Source organism: Chiloscyllium plagiosum, chromosome 22, assembly GCF_004010195.1.
Source record: "Chiloscyllium plagiosum isolate BGI_BamShark_2017 chromosome 22, ASM401019v2, whole genome shotgun sequence".
Lineage (NCBI taxonomy): Eukaryota > Metazoa > Chordata > Chondrichthyes > Orectolobiformes > Hemiscylliidae > Chiloscyllium > Chiloscyllium plagiosum.
In genome coordinates this window covers 47,421,316-47,441,450 of record NC_057731.1, presented here as the reverse complement: position 1 = coordinate 47,441,450, position 20,135 = coordinate 47,421,316, and the positions used below count along the sequence as shown (strand labels likewise).

At 43.0% G+C, this 20,135-nt stretch overlaps 1 protein-coding gene across 3 annotated transcripts in view; it reads left to right on the top strand.

Moving 5' to 3' along the window:
• The window catches only part of zgc:171482 (zinc finger protein), a 374,188-nt gene extending 360,730 nt beyond the window's left edge, over positions 1–13,458 (top strand). For all 3 annotated transcript variants that reach the window (XM_043712993.1, XM_043712992.1, XM_043712994.1), the window contains one exon: positions 10,571–13,458. In XM_043712993.1, the coding sequence (XP_043568928.1) occupies positions 10,571–10,612 (42 nt within the window). In that variant the 3' untranslated portion in view covers positions 10,613–13,458. The remainder of the gene's footprint in view (positions 1–10,570) is intronic.
• The last annotated feature ends 6,677 nt before the right edge of the window (positions 13,459–20,135 follow it).

Sequence of the window (20,135 nt, the reverse complement as noted above, 5' to 3'; positions counted from 1 at the left end):
ACCTTATTTCGTATACTTCTTGCATTGAAGTATACACACTTCAAGCCACTTTTCTGTTTACAGGCACCCTCGTTTGAAATTGATGCCATGTTCCTAACCTCCCTACACTCCAGGCCCTGCACCCTAAAGCTACAGTCTGGGTTGGTCTTTTTCTGTACTTCTCTGTAGCTGTAACATTATATTCTGCATTCAGTTCTATTACCCTGATGTACTTCTGTAAGGTGTGATTTGTCTGGTCAGCACGCAAACTAATACTTTTCACTATCTCAGTACACGTGGCAATAAAAAATTAAATCAAATCAAATCAGACTTAATTTTTGCACTGATATGTTGGGCTCTTCCACCACTAAGGATAAGAATATTTGTGGAGCCTCCTCCTCCAGTGAGTTGTTTAATTGTCCACCACCACTCATTACTGGATGTGGAAGCACTGCAGAGTTTAGGTCTGATCCAATGCTTGTGGGATCACTTAGCTCTATCACTTGCTGCTTATGTTGTTTGGCAAGTAGTCCTATTTGGTGGCTTCACCAGGTTGTCACCTCATCTTCAGGTCTGCCTGGTGCTGCTCCTGGTATGCCCTCCTGCGCTCTCCATTGAACCAGGGTTGATCCCCTGGCCTGATGGTAATGGTTGAGTGGGGAGTACGCCAGGCCATGAGGTTACAAATTGTGCTGGAGTACAGTTCTGCTGCTGTTGATGGTTTACGGTGCCTCATGGATGTGCAGTCATGAGTTGCTAGATCTGTTTGAAGCCTGACCCATTTAGAAAAATGATTTTGCCACACAACATGATGGAGGATATTTTCAATGTGAAAGCGAAATTCATCTCCACAAGGGGCAGGAGGTGGACAGAGGATTTAAGGAAGTACTTTTTTAGGTGAAGTTGAGAAGCTGGAATTCACTGCCTGAAAGTGACATTCAAGAAGGATTTAGATGAGTACTTCAAACTCTATAGCGTACAAGGCTACAGGCCAAGTGCTGGGAAATGGGATTAGAGTAAATAGATGCTTGATGACCAGTGTGGACAAGATGGACTGAAGAGCCTCTGTCTTCGCTGTTGTAGTCTATGACTCTATGCATGTGTTGTGTTGTATCTTTGAGGGGCATATCTTAAACTACTGTCCATCACTATTCGCCAGGAGAGAGGATGTGATGTGCAGAGCCATTGTTCTGTCGACAGAGCACAGCACCAGTCCAAATGTTCCATACAGCTTCCCAGTTACTATTGTGTGTGCATGATCTGATCTTCAAATAAAGAACCCACATTATTGCTGTGCCAATCCTCATTGTATGATTGGTCTGTTTGTGCTAAATAACAAGAAAGATTTTCAGCCAACTCGCCAAGGCTCTTACTTGTGGATATATAACTTTCTTTGAAAGATACACAGTGTTGACTGCTGGAGGTCAGATGTCACAGCCTCTGACACTACACTCAGCGTTAAAGAGTGGCACGTTCAGCTGAAAAGATGGGCTGACAAGAGAAATGGCGCAACATTTCCATTTCAGGATGGCCGGGATATCAGGCAATGGGAGTGGGTTGCAGAATCGGTCTATTCTCAATGCCTAATACATTGCAGTGTCGTAAATCTGTAGCCTCAGCTGTAATAAAGGCCGAGGGTGAGTTTCTCTATCCAGTAAATTCAATTAAAATTATCGACTTTTCTTTATATCTTTTTTTCCATCTCTCCTCACCTATATGAAAGATGGTGAGTCAGGAAAATTATCCAGCCCTTCAGCCAGTGAACATGTCAAGTACCTCAAGGTTAGGAGTAGTTAGGTGATCCAGGGTAAAAGCAGCTCAGTGTTGCTGTGCTATATTTCAATCAATAACAACAACAACACCTATATACATTACAATACATTACTGCACAATGTGTATCATCTACAAAATGAAATGTGGCAACTTAACAAGACTCCTTAGAATGCACCTTCCAAACCTGTGAGCTCCACCACTTAGAAGAACAAGAGCAATGGATACATGGGAATGTCACATTATGCAAGATTCCCACCAATCACCGTTCCTTCAGTGTCTTCAGGTCAAAATCCTAGAACTCCCTCCTTAATGGGATTACAGGTACACCAGTGCAGCGGTTCAAGCAGGCAGCTCACTACCACCTTTTCAAGGGCAATTAGAGATGGGCAATAAACAAATGCTGGTCCAGCCAGCGACACTCCCATCCAACGAATGAACTGATAAAACATGCAGTTTGCAGCGCAGAGTGAAGTCAGTCATCATAACTAGTCCGAACTTGTATCAATGCTCCCCAGAAACTCCATCTCACCTCTCATTTCACAGTCTTTGCATATCCTTTCTCATGCGTGTGAATCTCCAGCTTCCTCTTAAATGCCTTAACAATTCCTGTGGTAACAAATTGCACATTGTAGCCATTTTCTAGGCAAGTAAGTTTCTCTTGACTATTAATTGGAACTACTGGTGACCATCTTATAGAAACATTGCAAATAGGAGCAGGAGTAGGCCATTTAGCCCACGGAGCTGTCTCCACCATTCAATAATATCATGGTTGATCCTCTATCTCAACTCCACGCTCCTGTTCTATCCCCCTGCTCCTTGACACCTCTAGCTTCTAAAAATCTATCTAGCTTCCTATTCAGTGACATGGCCACCACTGCTTTCAGTGGTAGAGAATTTTCAAAGATCATCACCCTCTGATGAAATTATCCCTCATCTCAGTCTGAAATGACCCTGCATCCTGACGGCATCACCCTTTATTCTGGACTGTTCAACTAGGAGAAACATCATCCCTGCATCCAGTCAGTCGAGTCCTATTAGAGTTTTATATGTTTCAAAGAGAGTCCTGTCATTCATCTAAGCTCCAGTGAATTACTCCAGGCCTAGTCAACTCAATCCAACCAATGTCTTCTCCTTGTACGGCAAACCTGCCATCCCAGGAATCAGTCTGGTCATCCTCCATTGTACGCCCTCTATGGCCAAGTTCATTTTTCTGAGATAAGGAGACCAATAGTACGGACAATACTTCAAACAACATCTTATCAAGACCCTGTAGACCTGCAGCAAGGCACCCTTGCTCCTGTATTCAAGGCCAACATACCATTTAATTTCCTAATTGCATGCTGCACCTGCAGGAGCCCAGTATTGCATACAGTTCTGTAAAGATTGCCTCACAAATACTCTGTACAGGGGTAGATTTTCTGTCTTTTATCTACTCATCATTCATCCTTCTAGTGGCACAACTTTACTTTCTCTTGTGACAGTGGGGGAGGCAATGGCCTAGCTGTTAATCCAGAGACCCAGGTAATGTTCTGGGGACCCAGGTACAAATCCCACCACGACACATGGTGGAATTTGAATTCGATATTTTTAAAAAATCTGAAATCAAGAGTCTAACGATGAGCATGAATCCATTGCTGATTGTTGGAAAAATCCATCGGGCTCATTAATGTCCCTTAGGAAAGGGAATTGCTATCCTTAACGTGGTCTGATATACTTGCGACCCACAACGATGTGGTTGACTCTTAACTGCCCTCTGGGCAATTAGGGATGGGCAATGATGCCGTCATCCCATGAATGAATTAAAATTCAAGACATTTACTTGTTGTGTTGACAGATCAGTTGTTTATTTGTTCCTAGTAAGACGGGCCAGACCAGCATTTTATAGTTATCAAAGAATCATAGAATCCCTATCTTTATTTATTACTCATCTTTAGTTACCCTGGAGAAGCTGGTGGTGAGCTGCTTTCTTGCACCACTGCAGTCCATGAGTTGTAGGCAGGCCCACAATGCCATTAGAGGGGGGAGTTCCTCAGATTTTGATCCAGTGACAGTGAAGGGATGGCAATAGATTTCTAAGTCAGGATGGTGAGTGGCTTAGAAGAAAAATAACAAGTGATGGTACTCCCATGTATCTGTTTCCCTTGCCCTTTGAGGCTCATTCATAAAGTCAGGAAGTATGGGATACAGGGAGATTTGGCTGTCTGGATTCAGAATTGGTTGGCTGACAGAAGGCAGAGAGTGGTTGTAGATGTAAAGTATTCTGCCTGGAGGTCAGTGTTGAATGGGGTCCCACAGCGCTCTGTGCTTGGGCCTCTGCTCTTTGTAGTTTTTATAAATGACTTGGATGAGGCGGTTATGGGGGACGGTTTGTAAATTTGCAGACGGCACTAAGGTCGGTGGAGTTGTGGATAGTGACGAAGGATGTTGTGGGTTACAGAGAGACATAGATAAGCTGCAGAGCTGGGCTGAGAGGTGGCAAATGGAGTTTAATGCGGACAAGTGTGAGGTGATTCATTTTGGTCGGAGTAACCGGAATGCAAAGTACTGGGCTAACGGTAAGATTCTTGGTAGTATAGATGAGCAGAGAGATCTCAGTGTCCAAGTATACAGATCCTTGAAAGTTGCCACCCAGGTTGACAGCGTTGTTAAGAAGACATACAGTGTTTTAGCTTTTATTAATAGAGGGATGGAGTTCCGGAACCATGAGGTTATACTACAGCTGTACAAAACTCTAGTGTGGCCACACTTGGAGTATTGTGTACAGTTCTGGTCACCGCATTATAAGAAGGATGTGGAAGCTTTGCTTTAAATTGAGGGGTGATAGATATAGGACAGATGTCAGAGGTAGTTTCTTTACTCAGAGAGTAGTAAGGGTATGGAATGCTTTGCCTGCAATGGTAGTAGATTCACCAACTTTAAGTATATTTAAGTCGTCATTGGACAAGCATATAGACGTACATGGAATAGTGTAGGTTAGATGGGCTTCAGATTAGTATGACAGGTCAGCGCAACATCAAGGGCTGAAGGGCCTGTACTGTGCTGTAATGTTCTGTGTTCTATGTTCGATAGTATCGAGGGCTATTGAAGACTGTAGCGCGACATAGATAGGATGCAGAGCTGGGCTGAGAAATGGCAGATGGAGTTCAACCTGGATAAATGCGAAGTGATGCATTTTAGAAGGTCAAACTCGAATGCTGAATGTAGGATTAAAGACAGGATTCTTGGCAGTGTGGAGGAACAGAGGGATCTGGGTGTACAAGTACTTAGATCCCTCAAAGTTGTCACCCAAATGGATAGGATTGTTAAGAAAGTATATAGTGTTTTGACTTTCATTTACAAGGAGATTGAGTTTAAGAGCTGCGAGGTTTTGCTACAGCTCTACAAGTCCCTGGTGAGACCATACTTGGAATATTGTGTCCAGTTCTGGTCGCCCTACTATAGGAAAGATACAGAGGCTTTGGAGAGGGTACAAAGAAGGTTGACCAGGATGCTGCCTGGACTGGAGGGCTTGCCTTATGTAGAGAGGTTGAATAAGCTCGGACTTTTCCCTCTGGAGAGAAGGAGGAAGAGAGGAGACCTGATCAAGGTATACAAGATAATGAGAGGAATAGATAGAGTCAATAGCCAGATACTTTTCCCCAGGGCAGGATTGACTGGTACGAGGGGTCATAGTTTTAAGATATTAGGAGGAATATATAAAGGAGAGGTCAGAGGAAGGTTCTTTATGCAGAGAGTGGTGGTGGAAACAGAGCCATTAGGGACATTTAAGCAACTGCTGGACATGCACATGGATAGCAGTGAGTTGAGGCGTGTGTAAGTTGTTAGTTTATTTTACATTAGGATTAATCCTCGGCACAACATCGTGGGCCAAAGGGCCTGTTCTATGCTGTACTTTTCTATGTCCTATGGTACAATTCACATGCTTGGAAGGTGCTGTCAAAGGAGCCCTGTGAGTTGCTGCAGTGCATCCTGGAGATGGTACACACTGCTGCTTCTGAGCATTGATGGTGGAGGGAGTGAAAGTTAAAGATAGTGGATTAACATAAGATCGAGAAACAGGAAATTGACCAATCAGCCCTTCAAGCCAATCCTCCTTACTATAATGTTGACATCCCGTTTGCCATCCTAATTACTTGCTGTACCCGCATGTTGATGTTGTGTGGTAGAGTCAAATGGTTCCCCAGTGTTAAAAGTCACTCGATTTATAACCCAGAGGCCCATGCTCATGGCAGCTGGTGCAATTTAAATTTGATGCATAAATTTAGAGCAGCCATCTCCAGGGTAGTTAGTATTGGGCAATAAATATGGGCCCAGCCAGCAGTGCCCACATCCTGCAGCAAGGGCAAATCAGAAAGTTGAAAACCTGATAACAATGACCATGAATCTGTCATCATTGTTATGCGAACTCATCAGGTTTAAGAGTTTGGCAAAGGAATATCAGCTGTTTTCGAGAAAGAAGCAGTATAACTCTTATGTCTAAAGTCATTGAGTTATATGGGAACAAGTAGGAACATGGAACTAATCAGACGTGATCATGTTGAACAGGCTCGATGGGCCAAATAGTCTACTCCTGCTCCTATATTCTGTGTTTCAATGTTCACACCCTGTTTGGCATGCACCTGACACCAGATCCACAGCAAAGTAATTGACTCTTAATTGCCCTCTGCAACAGCCACACAAACCACTCAGTAACTAACAATGAAGAAATGCTGAGCTTGCCAGCGATGCCCATGTCCCTTGGAAAGGAAAAGGGACACCAACATTTCTCTGCACTGTAGAATTTACAATGTCTCTCCCTTTAAATAATATCCATCAGGCTGCTTTGTCCTGGATGGTGTCAAGCTTCTTGAGTATTGCTGGTGGTGGGGACGGAAAGTGAGTTGTTGATGAAGAATCTCGAGCTACTTAATTGCTGTTATATTAATATAGGCCCAAGTTCCTGGTCCAGATTTATTCAATTTGATTTGACTTATTGTTGTCACATGTATCGAAGTACAGTGAAAAGTTTTGTTTTGCGAGCAGTACAGGCAGATCATAACATACAGGGACATACAGATCTTGGGGGTGGGGGGGTTAGACAAGCAAGGCATACAAGATTACAGCCACACCATGAAACACACAAATGTAAGGCCAACATTAGATTTGAAATTCAAGTGGTGCATTCAGCAGTCTAATAACATCCAGAAAGAAGCTGTTCTTGAATCTGTTTGGTTATTATTTTCCAATAACATTGTTCATCTGCAATTTGCCTTCAAAAGCATTACTGTACAACTGCCCACATTGCTTGCTCATTTTTCTAAAGGACCTAAATATTCCTACAGTATTTTACTCCATCCTTCCCTGTATTAATAATTACATTAATACTCTACTACCAATATATTGTGATGACTCCGACAACTATTGCTGCATATATACTCTACTGTATTATAAACTAGAGTCATAGACAGCATGGAAACAGACCGTTCGGTCCAATTTGTTCAGATATCCCAACCTATTCTAGTCCCATTTGCCAGCACCTGGCCCATATCCCTCTAACCCTTCCTATTCATATACCCATCCAGATGTCTTTTAAATGTTGCAGTTGTACCAGCCTCCAGCAAGTCTTCTGGCAGCACATTCCATACACGTACCACCCTCTGTGTGAAAACGTTGCCCCTTAGGTCACTTTTGATTCTTTCCCCTCTCACCCTAAACCCATGCCCTCTAGTTCTGGATTCCCCCACCCCAGGGAAAATACTTTGTCTCTTTATCCAATCCAAGCCCTTCATGATTTTATAAACCTCTATAAGGTCACTCCCCAGCCTCCGATGCTCTAGGGAAAACAGCCCCAGCCCGTTCAGCCTCTCCCTGTAGCTCAAATCCTCCAACCCTGGCAACATCCTTGTAAATCCTTTCTGAACCCTTTCAAGTTTCACAACATCCTTCTGATAGGAAGGAGACTAGAATTGCACGTAATATTCCAATAGTGGCCTAACCAATGTCCTGTACAGCTGCAACATGACCTCCCAACTCCTGTACTCAATACTCTGACCAATAAAGGAAAGCATATCAAATGCCTTCTTCACTAGCCTATCAACCTGCGATTCTACTTTCAAGGAGCTATGAACCTGCAGTCCTAGGTCTCTTTGTTCAGCAAACTCCTTAGGACCTTACCACGAAGTGTATAAGTCCTGCTCTGATTTGCTTTTCTAAAAGGCAGCACCTTGAATCTATCTAAGTTAAACTAACTTAATTGAGAAACTAATGCTACAACTGCTGCTGCTCGCATGTTCAGCAGCAATATAACTCACAGTCAGTCCTGAGATTCAGATAAAGTCTCAGTAAAGGTTGCCATTGCCACAACCAAAACCAAAGGTATGAGAATAGAGTGTGGGAGGTTGTAGGATGGAGAAGGTTATAAAGAAAGGCAAGTGATGAGAGGGTTCAGAAAAGATTTGCCAGGGTTGGAGGGTTTGAGCTACAGGGAGAGGCTGAATAGGCTAGGGCTATTTTACCTGGAGCATCTTAGGCTGAGGAGTAACCTTATAGAGGTTTATAAAATCATGAGGGGTATCGATAGGGTGAATAGCCAAGATCTTTTCGTTTGAACAAACCAAATGGCCATTTTCTGAGCTGCACTATTAAACAATTCTGTAAGACAGTAGCCAGGAAGGGCACAGAGTAAGGGGACCAGCAAGTAACAATAAATCTAACTTGCAGTTAGGTGGGATTGTACTTTGCAGAAAATTGATGGCTCTGTTTACCTACAATCAGCTGTGTGACTCTTAAGAGATTCACTAGATGCCTTGAAATCTAAAAAAAAGATGCTATATAAATGCTATATCCATCTCCTAGATCAAATTCCTTTCTTCCCTTTGTCCAGATTGATTCTTATCTCGGTATCAATTGGAAATTTGGGTCAGCGAGGTATTTCTGTAAGTTGATCACACTGTTGCTACGTAGGCATTGGTTAATTGATGGGAAAGATTAGAAACTTGTTATTCGGGAGCTGGAGGGATTCCAGATAGTGTCATTGCAATCTAAGCATCAATCGATTAAATAATGGATGAAGACTTTTGTAGGAGGGATCTATTGCTAATCTGTCCGTGGATAATTGTGATGATAGTGTCAAACAACCTTGTGGTCGAGAAAAACACAAGAGACCAGAGGAGCTAAAACACCCTCCTCCTGTTTTATGCCTTGTAACTTGTCTCCATAAGATAGTCCTTATGCAAATTTCACACTTTCTTCAGAGAACTTTTCTTTTTCAAATCCTTGTTTCCCAACTGTCCTGACGGCAGCTGATAGGCTTTATGATCAGGCTTCATGAGGCACTGGTCAGCCTGTGGCCCTTCTCCTTTGGTCCATCTCATCATCCTGGGAACTTCAGGTGACAAAGTGGTCTGTTGGAGAGAGTCCGTTCCTGGACAAAGAACTTGGTAAGGTTGAGGATGGCTTTTCAACTCATTACAAGAACTAAACTTATTGTTCCTTGACCTCTGTGTTCTTGGAAAGATGATAAAAGAATGTTTGGCAACAAGGACCCCCACTAGTTTGAAACAAAACGCACAAATCATGGGGCAACTCATGAACATTTCTTCAGCTGCATTTCCCAAACCCTTGACCTATGCCATCTAGAAGGACAAAATAGACTAGCAGGAGGTTGGAAGAACAAAGCAAGCCAGGCAGCATCAGGAAGTGGAGAAGTGAACATTTCGGGTGTAACCCTTCTTCAGGACTGGGAGTGGGTGTAAGGGGAGCTGCAGATGAAGGGGGGGGGGGAGGGGGGGGTGGTGGGCTGGTGAGGTAGGGAAAAGTAAATACAAATAGATGGGAATTCCTCCCATCAATCAGCCAGGTCATACCCACTACATGTGTTCACCTATCTCTACCTCACCACATCCACCTCCTCTCGCCCCGCTGCATTCTTCCAGCCCCCTACTTGTCTAGCTTGGATTCTAGCATCTGCAGTTTTTGATTAGATTCCCTATTGTGTGGAAACAGGCCATTTGGCCCAACCAGTCCACACCGACCCTCCGAAAAGTAACCCACCCAGACCCATTTGCCTCTGACTAATGCACCTAACACTATGGGCAATTTAGCATGGCCAATTCACCTGAGCTGCACATCTTTAGACTGTGGGAGGAAACTGGAGCACCCAGAGCAAACCCACGCAGACATGAGGAGAATGTGCAAATTCCACACAGACAGTTGCCCGAAGCTGGAATCAAATTCGGGTCCCTAGTGCTGTGAGGCAGCAGTGCTAACCACTGAGCCACCACTAATCTAGAAGGACAAGGGCAACAGAACATGAGATCACCACCACCTGCAAGTTCCCTTCCAAGTTGCACATGATCTTGAGTTGAAATATATGGCTGTTCCTTCAATGTCGTTGGGTTAAGATCCTGGAATTCCCAGTCTAACAGCACTGTGGGTGTACCTCCCTAACATGTGTTCACCATCACCTTCTCCAGGGCCATTATGGATGGTAATAAATGCTGGCCATCTCAGTGCTGTTCATACCCTCACGAATGAATATAAATGTAAGTTGCAGCCCACCAAGCCCATCCATAATCAATTGCAACTCGGCAGATTTGACCTGAGAATAAAGGAAATGTTGGACAAGAAATGGCCTGAAGTCTTTCTAGTTCATCTTCTATCACCTGACAGTCACATGATGATGTCATAACAATCTACCACTAAGTTACTCAGCAGTACTGATCAGGCATAAATCTTGTCTGTATGATTCAAGTGTCACTGTTGGTCCAATGCATTTGTCAACTCCTTTCCTAACTCTCTCCCATCTCCATTGAAATATCTTCACGTTTTTATATTGCAGCCTCAGGCCACAGGAGTCGGGAGTTGTTCGTATTATCAGTAGGAACCCACTAAAATCGTCTTGGGCCAGAGACGATGAAGGAGAATCACGCTCTATGTCTCGATGACTCTAAAGCCCTGAAGAAACTTCTTCTCAAGGATGAAGATGATATAATGGGGGCGCTGTGCCCCAACTGCAGAGACTGGGGAAAATTAAGGGCAGGGGGACCTCAGGCTGAACACTGATTTCTTGAGAACAAAACGAATCTTTAATCTACAATGTACAGGTCACAATAAATGCTTTTTTTATCATGGGGAAGGTGAAATTAGCATTTACCGTTCCACGTGAAAATTCAAACATTTATATCATGTTGCAGATGAACCCAGTAGTGATTGGTATTGAGTCTTTGTTCAATATTAACCACAATATTAGGAAACTCCCTACTGAGTAACTTTAGAGGCATGTAGCACAGAAAGAAGCCAATTGGCCCGTCATATTATGTGTGCCCTTTGAACGAGTTACCCAGCAAATCCCATTCCCCAGTCCCTCTCCTGTTCTTTTTCCATAGCCCTGCAGACATCTCCTTTACTAGTATTTATCCAATCCCTTTTCAACATTACTTTGAATTTGCTTCCATCACTATTTTCAGATGGTGCATTCTAGATTATAACCATTTATTGGGAAAAAAAAATCTAATTTCCCTCACCCTCTTGCCAATTACATGAAATCTCTGGCTGCTAGCCCTCCTCTGGTGGGTGTTGTCAGCTTATTGAAGGATCCTACTCATTCGTGCAGTAATTATCTTGTCAAAAACGCAAAAAAACAGAAACAACTAATAGACGTCATACCATTTGGCTTCCCACTCAAGGTTCTGCCAAATTGGGAAGTGGATAATTGGAGCTTGGGTGATAATATTTCCATTGTAATTTCTCTCAGAGATTGGCATTCCCCCATTCTGGAATTGGTCCCCAGATCACCAGGCAATTATCACTGGAACAGTCAAGCTATATTTTTGATCATTTTCAGCACTGAAAGATGTTGGGTGAAAAGAAACATTGGAGTAATTATTGCCCTCAGAGTGTCAGCTAATGAATTGGGGCCAGGAGGAATTCTGGCAAGTGTCAGGTCCAACAGAACTGATTTCAACAGAGTCCCAACGAAGCACAGCTACAGCAAACCCCAGCTAAACAGGACTGAACCACAGCAATGGCTCCTGGTAAAAGCAGAACTATTTCTCCAACAGAATGTGGCAACAGGAGGAGAGTTATGTAATCCAAATTGAACTCCCGTCAGTTACACCAGTGTATGATGAACAAGGGATTACCCAGTCATCTCCATTTCTGGCCAGGACCTGTGTTGCTGCTGTATGCAACCATTAAAATGACATTTCTCTGAGATTTGTCCAATATTTGAATCCACTTGAATCATTTTTAATGGATGTCTCCACTCAATGTGGATGATAGTGTTTCCCAGTTCCTGATCAAGCCCCTGACCAACAGGAATATCAAAAATAGGAGCAAGAGAAGGCCATTCAGTCCCTCATGCCACCTTGCCATCCAACTGGTTTGTGGCTGGTCCACCTCACTGTCATTTTCCAGCATACCCCCATATCTCTTGGTATCTTCAACATCTGGAAGGCTTTCAATATCTGTCTTGGGCATATTTAATGACTGAGTCTCCAGCACCCTCTGGGGAGTGAAATTCCAAACATTCACCACCTTCTGAATGAAAAATGTCCTCCTCACCTCAGTCTTTAATGGCCTACCTCTTATTTTGAGACTGTGTTTCCTGGATGTAGACTCCCAGCGAGGGGGAAACATTGTCCTGGCAGAGATGATTCTTGTAAGAACTTTGTATACTCCAATGAGGGATCACTTCTCGTTCTTCTAAACTCGAGAGAGTAAAGATCTGGTCTCCTCAATCTCTCTGCAGAGATTAACCCCAGCATCTTGCACCTCACTCTGGTATACCTTCATTGATGCACTTCCTCCATGGCAAGTGTCAAAACTACACACAAGATCCCCAGGTGCAGTCTCACCCTTGGCTCTGTACCATTGCAAAAGGTCTTCAGTAATACTGTACTAAATCCTCTTCCAACGAAGGTCGATATACCATTTGCCTTCCTGATTCTTGCATGTTAGTTTTCAGTGACTCACAAAGAAGGATGCACATGCTCCTTTGGATATCACTTCCGGTCACTCACCATTTGAGAATTATTAATTTATGTTTTCTTACCAAAAGAGATAACTTCATATCTTAGCACATTATATTTCATTGCTATGTTCTTGCCTATTCATTCAGTTTATCTAAATGTCCATAAAGCTGTTTTGTATCCTTCCCACAACTTTCTTTCCTACCTAGTTTTGTGGAAATATGAGATTTGGCCCCCATATCCAAATTGTTAATATAGATTGTGAATACCTGGGACACAATCACCAGTCAATGTGTTACCCAACTAGCCACAGCTTGTCAACCCATTTATTTCTACTCTCTGTTCTCTGTCTGTTAACCAATTCTCAAAATCTGCTAATATATTACCTCACATTGTTCTGTAATTTGGCTTAGTCCTTACTAATCTCAAGTGTTGGACATAAGCAAAAATTTGAAAATCCAAATACACCACATCCACTCGTTCTATTCTTCTAGTTCCATCTTCAAATAAATCTAACAGGTTTGTGAAAAATATTTTCCATTCATAAGTCAATGTTAACTCTGCCAAGTCATCATAGATCATAGAATCCCGACAGTGCAGAAAGAGGCCATTTGTCCCATCAAGTTGTACCGACCTCCTACAGGCATCCCAGCCTATACCCAACCCCCCTACTCTATCCTTCTAATCCTGCATTTCCCATGGCTAATTCACCTAGCTTTCACATCTCAGGACACCATGGGACAATTTGGCGTTGCCAATCCACCTAAACTGCACAGCTTTGGACTGTGGGAGGAAACTAAAGCACTCGGAGGAAACCCACACAGACACGGGGAGAATGTGCAAACTCCACACAGTCGCCTGAGGCAGGAATCAAACCAGGTCCCTGGTGCTGTAAAGCAGCAGTGCTGACCAATGAGCCACCGTGCTGCCCTATCGGCAAACCTTACCATTATTGTCTGTGTCCAGTTATCACATCCTTTATAATAGATTTTGACATTTCCCTTACTACCGATATCAGGCTGACTGGTTTTCAGGTTTTCTCTCCTCTCCTTTCTTAAGTAATGGTGTTACATTTATTACCTTCCAATCTACAGGGGCAATTCCAAAACATATATAATTTTAAAAGCTGTCCACCAACACATCCATTATCTCTACAGCGGCCTCCTCTTTCAGCTCTCCCACATGTACATCATTAGGGCCAGGGCATTCATCCACTTTCTATCCCATTAATTTCTCCAGTACAACATTTTTGCTATTCTAATTTCCTTCAGTTCCTAATTTTTGCTGGCTCATTGGTTCTCTTGGCTTTGATTGAGTGAATTTTATAGGGGCCTGAATCACATGATAAATGGTGAGGTGTGGCAGAATCACATTCTGGTGCGGCCTAGCTTCATTTTGGGAGCAACTCCCTGCATCTGCCAGGCAGAAAGGCGGGTTGTCTCCTAGACAGAGTTGCCAATTAAAGGAGATCGGTAGAAGCTCCGTCGTCCCAGAGGATCATTACACTGTTCTCTCACCAGAATGAGGCAGCTGGTGATGATTTAACCTGAGGGCCACCGTGCCTCAAGTCAGGGTCAGGCTAGAGAACCTTACGGTGACTTCAGCCGCTGTGGGAATTGAACCCACATTGTTGGCGTCACTCTGTCATGGCAAGCCAGCCATCCAACCAACTGAGATATCCAACATCCCAGAAGGGACTGAAGCTTGTAAATTGACTTATTAATAACACAACTCAGACCCTAAATTGCCATTTGGACTGGAGGCCCATGACCAGCAGTGTTCCACTGGGATCGGTGCTGGGTCCACTTTCGTTTGTCATTTATATAAATTATTTAGATGAGAATATAGAAGGCAGGGTTGGTAAGTTTGCAGATGACATCAAAATTGATGACACAATGGACAAAGGATTACAAAGGGATCTTGATCAATTGGGTCAATGTGCTGAAGAGTGGCAGATGCAGTTTAATTTGGGTAAATGTGAGGTATTGCATTTTGGTAAAACAAACAAAGTGAAGATCTAAATTTCAAGCCCCAACCCTGGCATCACTCCTTTTTGTGAGGATAGGATTAGGACAGAGATTCCAGAGGCAGCTGGGTATTCTAATCATCTGATCTCTCCAATGAAATCAGATTTTTGGAGTCCATGGATTGTAGAACCTGGAGGCCCCGATCTTTGTTCCCAAGCCAGGGGTGCAGAGATGGAAGAAATCCCGGCTCCATGAGCATAGGAACGTCCACCTTTCCAGCTGGAGAGGGCGGGAGACAGATTTTCTGAGATTCAGGCCAGATGACCCAATAAAAGCAGGGGATGGTGCTGGTTCCCGAGGTGAGCTGAGCAGAAAGCACTCTGTGCTGTGTTTAAGAATAAAGCCTCCCTCCAGCTCTGCTCCTATAATTCCCCTCTCACTCCATGCCTCACTCACTCTGTCAATCAATGCCACTTATTACCCTGTGACCATCGCCGTGACCCAAACACCCTCAATGCCAACCTGTGCCCCAGTTTCCACCCACCGCCATGGCCCATAATATCTCCATGACAACCTTTGGCCCTCTACCCATTTCCTATGCCTTGTCAAATCTCTACGCCCCCACTCAATCCCATGAGGCATTAGACCACTAATGCTAACTCATGCCAACTCTCACTACCCCACCCACAACTCTTAGCCTTAACATGCCAACTCACCTATTATCCAGCATAGACGTAACTTTATTTTCTGTCAGGATGCCTATTGAATTAGTTATTGATTGAGGGTGCCAATATTGAAAGAAAATATGCTCTTCTTGATACTATAAAGCATTCGATGCATTGAAATTCCTTCCATGACTCCCTTATGAATTTCACTTAAATGCTCAAACTAAGCTGTTGGAGCTGTCCATCAAAATGTTCACTTAATATTGTGAAAATTGGGACCTCAGCGATGTAGCACAAATCCAATAGCTGACATCAACAGAAACACTGAAGTACCTCGCACTTCCTTTTTCAACACCAAACAGAGGTTTAGCTGTTCCTTGACAAGCTTTTGGTAACTGTCCAAAAGAAAATGGGTGGAATGCTGGGTACATCAGCATTCAGAACAGACACTGACCCAAGGGTAGAGGGACAGAACTCTGGTGTGCGGAGTTTGAACCACACCGTCAAAGGTTTTGACTCACCAGACTCCCCATCAGCGAGCCAGTCTGATTGACATGGTTTGATTCCCTATTGAACATGCAATCCTGCTCCTTATCGTGGAGATTGCAAGATGAGTGGATGAGTGGTGCATGACGTGGAATTTATTCTTTCATGGGATGTTGGCATCACTGGCAAGGCCAACATTTGTTGCCCACTCCCAATTGCCTTGAACTGAGTGGCTTGCTTGGCCGTTTTAGAGAGTAGTTAAGAGTCAATCACATTGCTGCGGATCTGGAGTCACATGCAGGCTATATCGGGTAAGGACAGCAGATTTCCTCCCCTGAAGAACATTAGACAGATTTTTCCAACAATCAGTGATAGTTTCATGATCACCCATCACTGAAACTAGCTTTCAATTCTGGATTTATGAATTGAATTTGATTTGAATCTGTGCTCCCAGAGCATTAGCCTGGGTCTCCAATTTGCATTAAAATATGACATGACTACCAAATGATTGTCTTCCCTCATGAAATTTGGGGATGTGATCCTGGAGGCCATTTTGGCAGCGGCAGAAATAGATGATGCTATTGGCAGGCAGATCCAATAACAGGGAATAGAGTTCTGATCTTGGAGTGTCCCATTGCAGAGAGGGAATGAGGTTAGTTTGCAGGCACGAGTCACGTTCTTCCTGGCCCACAGACAGTGCTGAAAAATTGCCTACCTTTCCCCTGAGGATGTCCGTGCCTCCCTTGAGATGTGAGGGTAGGATTGAACCTAAAAGAGGGATCAAGTATGAGGCCCACAGCCTCATCATAACATTGAAATGTCCAACTTCCCTCTCTGAGCAGTTTGTCCACGTTCCTTCTCTGTTTTGCTTTTGTTAAAACCCAAAAGCAGAAATCGGAAGTTCAAAACATTTTCACATCCCTCTGACCATAACTCATCCATTTTTGGGTGTTAAACTCCCTTCAAATACACACCTCTGCACTTGAAGATAGGAGACAAATCTCAGACACTGCAGTCAGAACAATTATGCCTCTCCAATTATCTCACAAAGCCAGCCTCCATATTTTCCAACAAATGTACACACAAAATGGCACAGTGGTTAGCACTGCTGCCTCACAGCGCCAGAGACCTGGGTTCAATTCCTGCCTCAGGCGACTGACTGTGTGGAGATTGCACATTCTCCCCGTGTCTGCGTGGGTTTCCTCCGGGTGCTCCGGTTTCCTCCCACAGTCCAAAAATGTGCAGGTTAGGTGAATTGGCCACGTTAAATTGCCTGTAGTGTTAGGTGCAGGGGTAAATGTAGGGGGGTGGGTCTGGGTGGGTGCGCGTCGGTGTGGACTTGTTGGGCCGAAGGGCCTGTTTCCACACTGTAAGTAATCTAATCTAATCTAAAAATGAAGCATTTAAGTCATTTTATGTAGTTCAAATATTCCAACGTGGCAACTGTGAAATGTATTGAAAAATATAATCATTTCCTTCCAGAGTCATATTTTTGTCAAATTGAATTTTTGTTTTGGTGGGGGAATGGTGTTGGGCGAGGGGGTATTGATCAAAATGTATTTTGTAAACTGTCATGATATTTCCTTTTTGAATAATGAATGATAAAAAAAAATTGCTGGAAGCATACAATCCCATTACAGCTGCATAAAATATCACAGTGGACTCATGAGAGTGCAGTTTGAAAACAAGCCTTCAATTGTGTACCTGTTTCATTTTCCATTACAAAGGTATTTAGATTACTTTCACAATAAAATATGTTCTGCTCTGAAACAAAATCAGAATTATTGATTTAGTTTGGTCATATTTAAGCCACTTGAATATCTCTGTGTGTCTTCCTGACTTTCTGATCACATATGGAACATTGGTGCTAGCTAATTCTGGGTTGATTCTATTTTAATTGAGTTCCTCACAACACTCAGCTATCAGGGGTTTTAACAAGAATGGCGTGATGTTCCAGTGAGTTAGAGACAGGGTCAGGATTTCCATCTGGATTTATTCCAAAACAGCCAATATTACAGCCATCTGTTTACTCAGGAAACACATTCAATTTAAACAACTTGCTACAGAGCAAACAGTCTACAGAGTCTATTAAAATAAAATGGCATGTGTCACAGCAAACAGAACTCATGAACAAAACTGCAGCAACATCTCCGAGTGAATACTGGATTATTTCTGTGTGGACGGGGCAGTTACACAATACAAAAGTATAGGTAAGATCAATGCCATTCATTTACACATAATTGATGAGAGATTATCCAATCATTCATATTGTATACAGTTCACTACAAGGACTGGGATATGGTCACATCTTGGTCAGTTTTGGAAAAGGAATGACTGGTTATAGGAGAAGTTATAAAGAAATAATTTCAGTATCAAAATGTTTTGCCTTCGATATTGGCAAATGTGAAAAATAATTTAAATGGCTCATAAAATATTGACCTTTACCTCAAGGGGACTGGAATACGAAGGAGAAACATGGTTATATAAAGTTCTGGATAGACTTCATTTTGATTTTGCACTGGACACTGCAACACATTGGCTAAAAGTGTAGGAGATAAAGGATTGGTTTAATTGATGTGAATGAGATTATTATTGGAGTTTACATTGTACATAGAGAAAAGCTACTTCCTCTAGTGGAGAGGTGCTGAATGAGAATTATGGCTTCAAACATAAAGCTAGACTGTTCCAGGATGATATAATTGACGCACAATGGTGAGGGGATTTTGAACCTGTCTTGCCCCACAGGAGAAAATAACTAGAGGTCAATTGAAAACTTCAAAACATAGATTGCTAGACTTTTGTTGATAAGAGTATCATGGGTTATAGAACCAAACTGGGTAAACAGAGTGAAGGTATGATTACCCGTGATATAATTGAATGCTGAAAGAGGCTTATGGTGCCGAATGGCCTTCGTGTGTTCTCAGGTTTCTAAGAAGGAAGATTCCGACATAATCGGTAGTACAGTGGTTAGCAGTGCTGTCTCACAGCGCCACGGACCTGTGTTCAATCCCACCTACAAGTGTCTGTGTGGAATTTCGAGATTCTCCCTGTGCCTATGTGGGTACCCTCCAGCTGCTCCAGTTTCGTCCCACAATCCAAAAGTGTGCAGATTGGATGGACTGGCCATGCTAAATTATCCATAGTGTCCAGGGATGTGCAGGTTATGTGCGTTAGCCACAGGAAATGCAGGTTTACAGGGATTGGGTAGGGCGTTGGGTTCTGGGTGGGATGCACTTCAGAGGGCCAGTGTGGACTCAACGGGCTGAATGACATGATTCCACCCTGTAGGGATTCTATCATTCTAATTAGTATAGAATAAAGCATAGAATTAGTATAGAATAAAACTGTGGCAGAACAAGTATCCACTGAGCCAAAAAACTTCATGTTCAAGTCCCATCCAGAATTTGATAGTCAAGGAGGGTGCATTCACAACACACTAAAACAGGTTGAGTGTTAATCTGAAAATCACACACTCATGGCAGGCAGTAAAAGCAATGGAGATTCCTGGTCAGCCATAGGAATTAAAATAACATTGAAGCCTCAATAGATCCAGGCTACAAAATGCATGTTGCCATTCAGGCTCCTTCAGAGAATTGCAATCCATTAACACCATCCAAGCATTGTCTACACTGACTGCAAAGAAATGACTCAGTCTAGTTAATAATATTAAGAATTATAGAACAACAGGACCAAAATGGGTTAAGAGTATAGATCAATTGGATGGTGGTCAGGTTTGAGGGGCTGAATGACATCCTCATGTTCTTATGATGAAGGCTGCCCAGCAAGGACAAAGACAACGCTTCCCTCTAATGAGTATATGGCAAGAATGAACAGCATCCATTTTCATTACAAATGTATGCCAAGGTGTAAAATTACAGCTATCACTCATTCACATTAAACAATATGTTCCAAGTGCACAGCTTTGAGTGTTGCAAGCATACAGTGCAGAACAATTAACTTCGTTAATTCAATTGCATGTTAAAGAGCCATTCAACGTGTTAGTGACAAGTACAGAATGAGGAATAATTAAAATGGTGCTTATTTAGGAAACAATGAGCTTTGTACTTTTTGAACATAAAATGACAGTTCCATCATGAAAGGAGAAAGTGAGGACTGCAGATGCTGGAGATCAGAGCTGAAAATGTGTTGCTGGAAAAGCGCAGCAGGTCAGGCAACATCCAAGGAACAGGAGAATCGACGTTTCGAGCATATTCCTTCTTCAGGAATGAGGAAAGTGTGTCCAGCAGGCTAAGATAAAAGGTAGGGAGGAGGGACTTGGGGGAGGGGCGTTGGAAATGCGATAGGTGGAAGGAGGT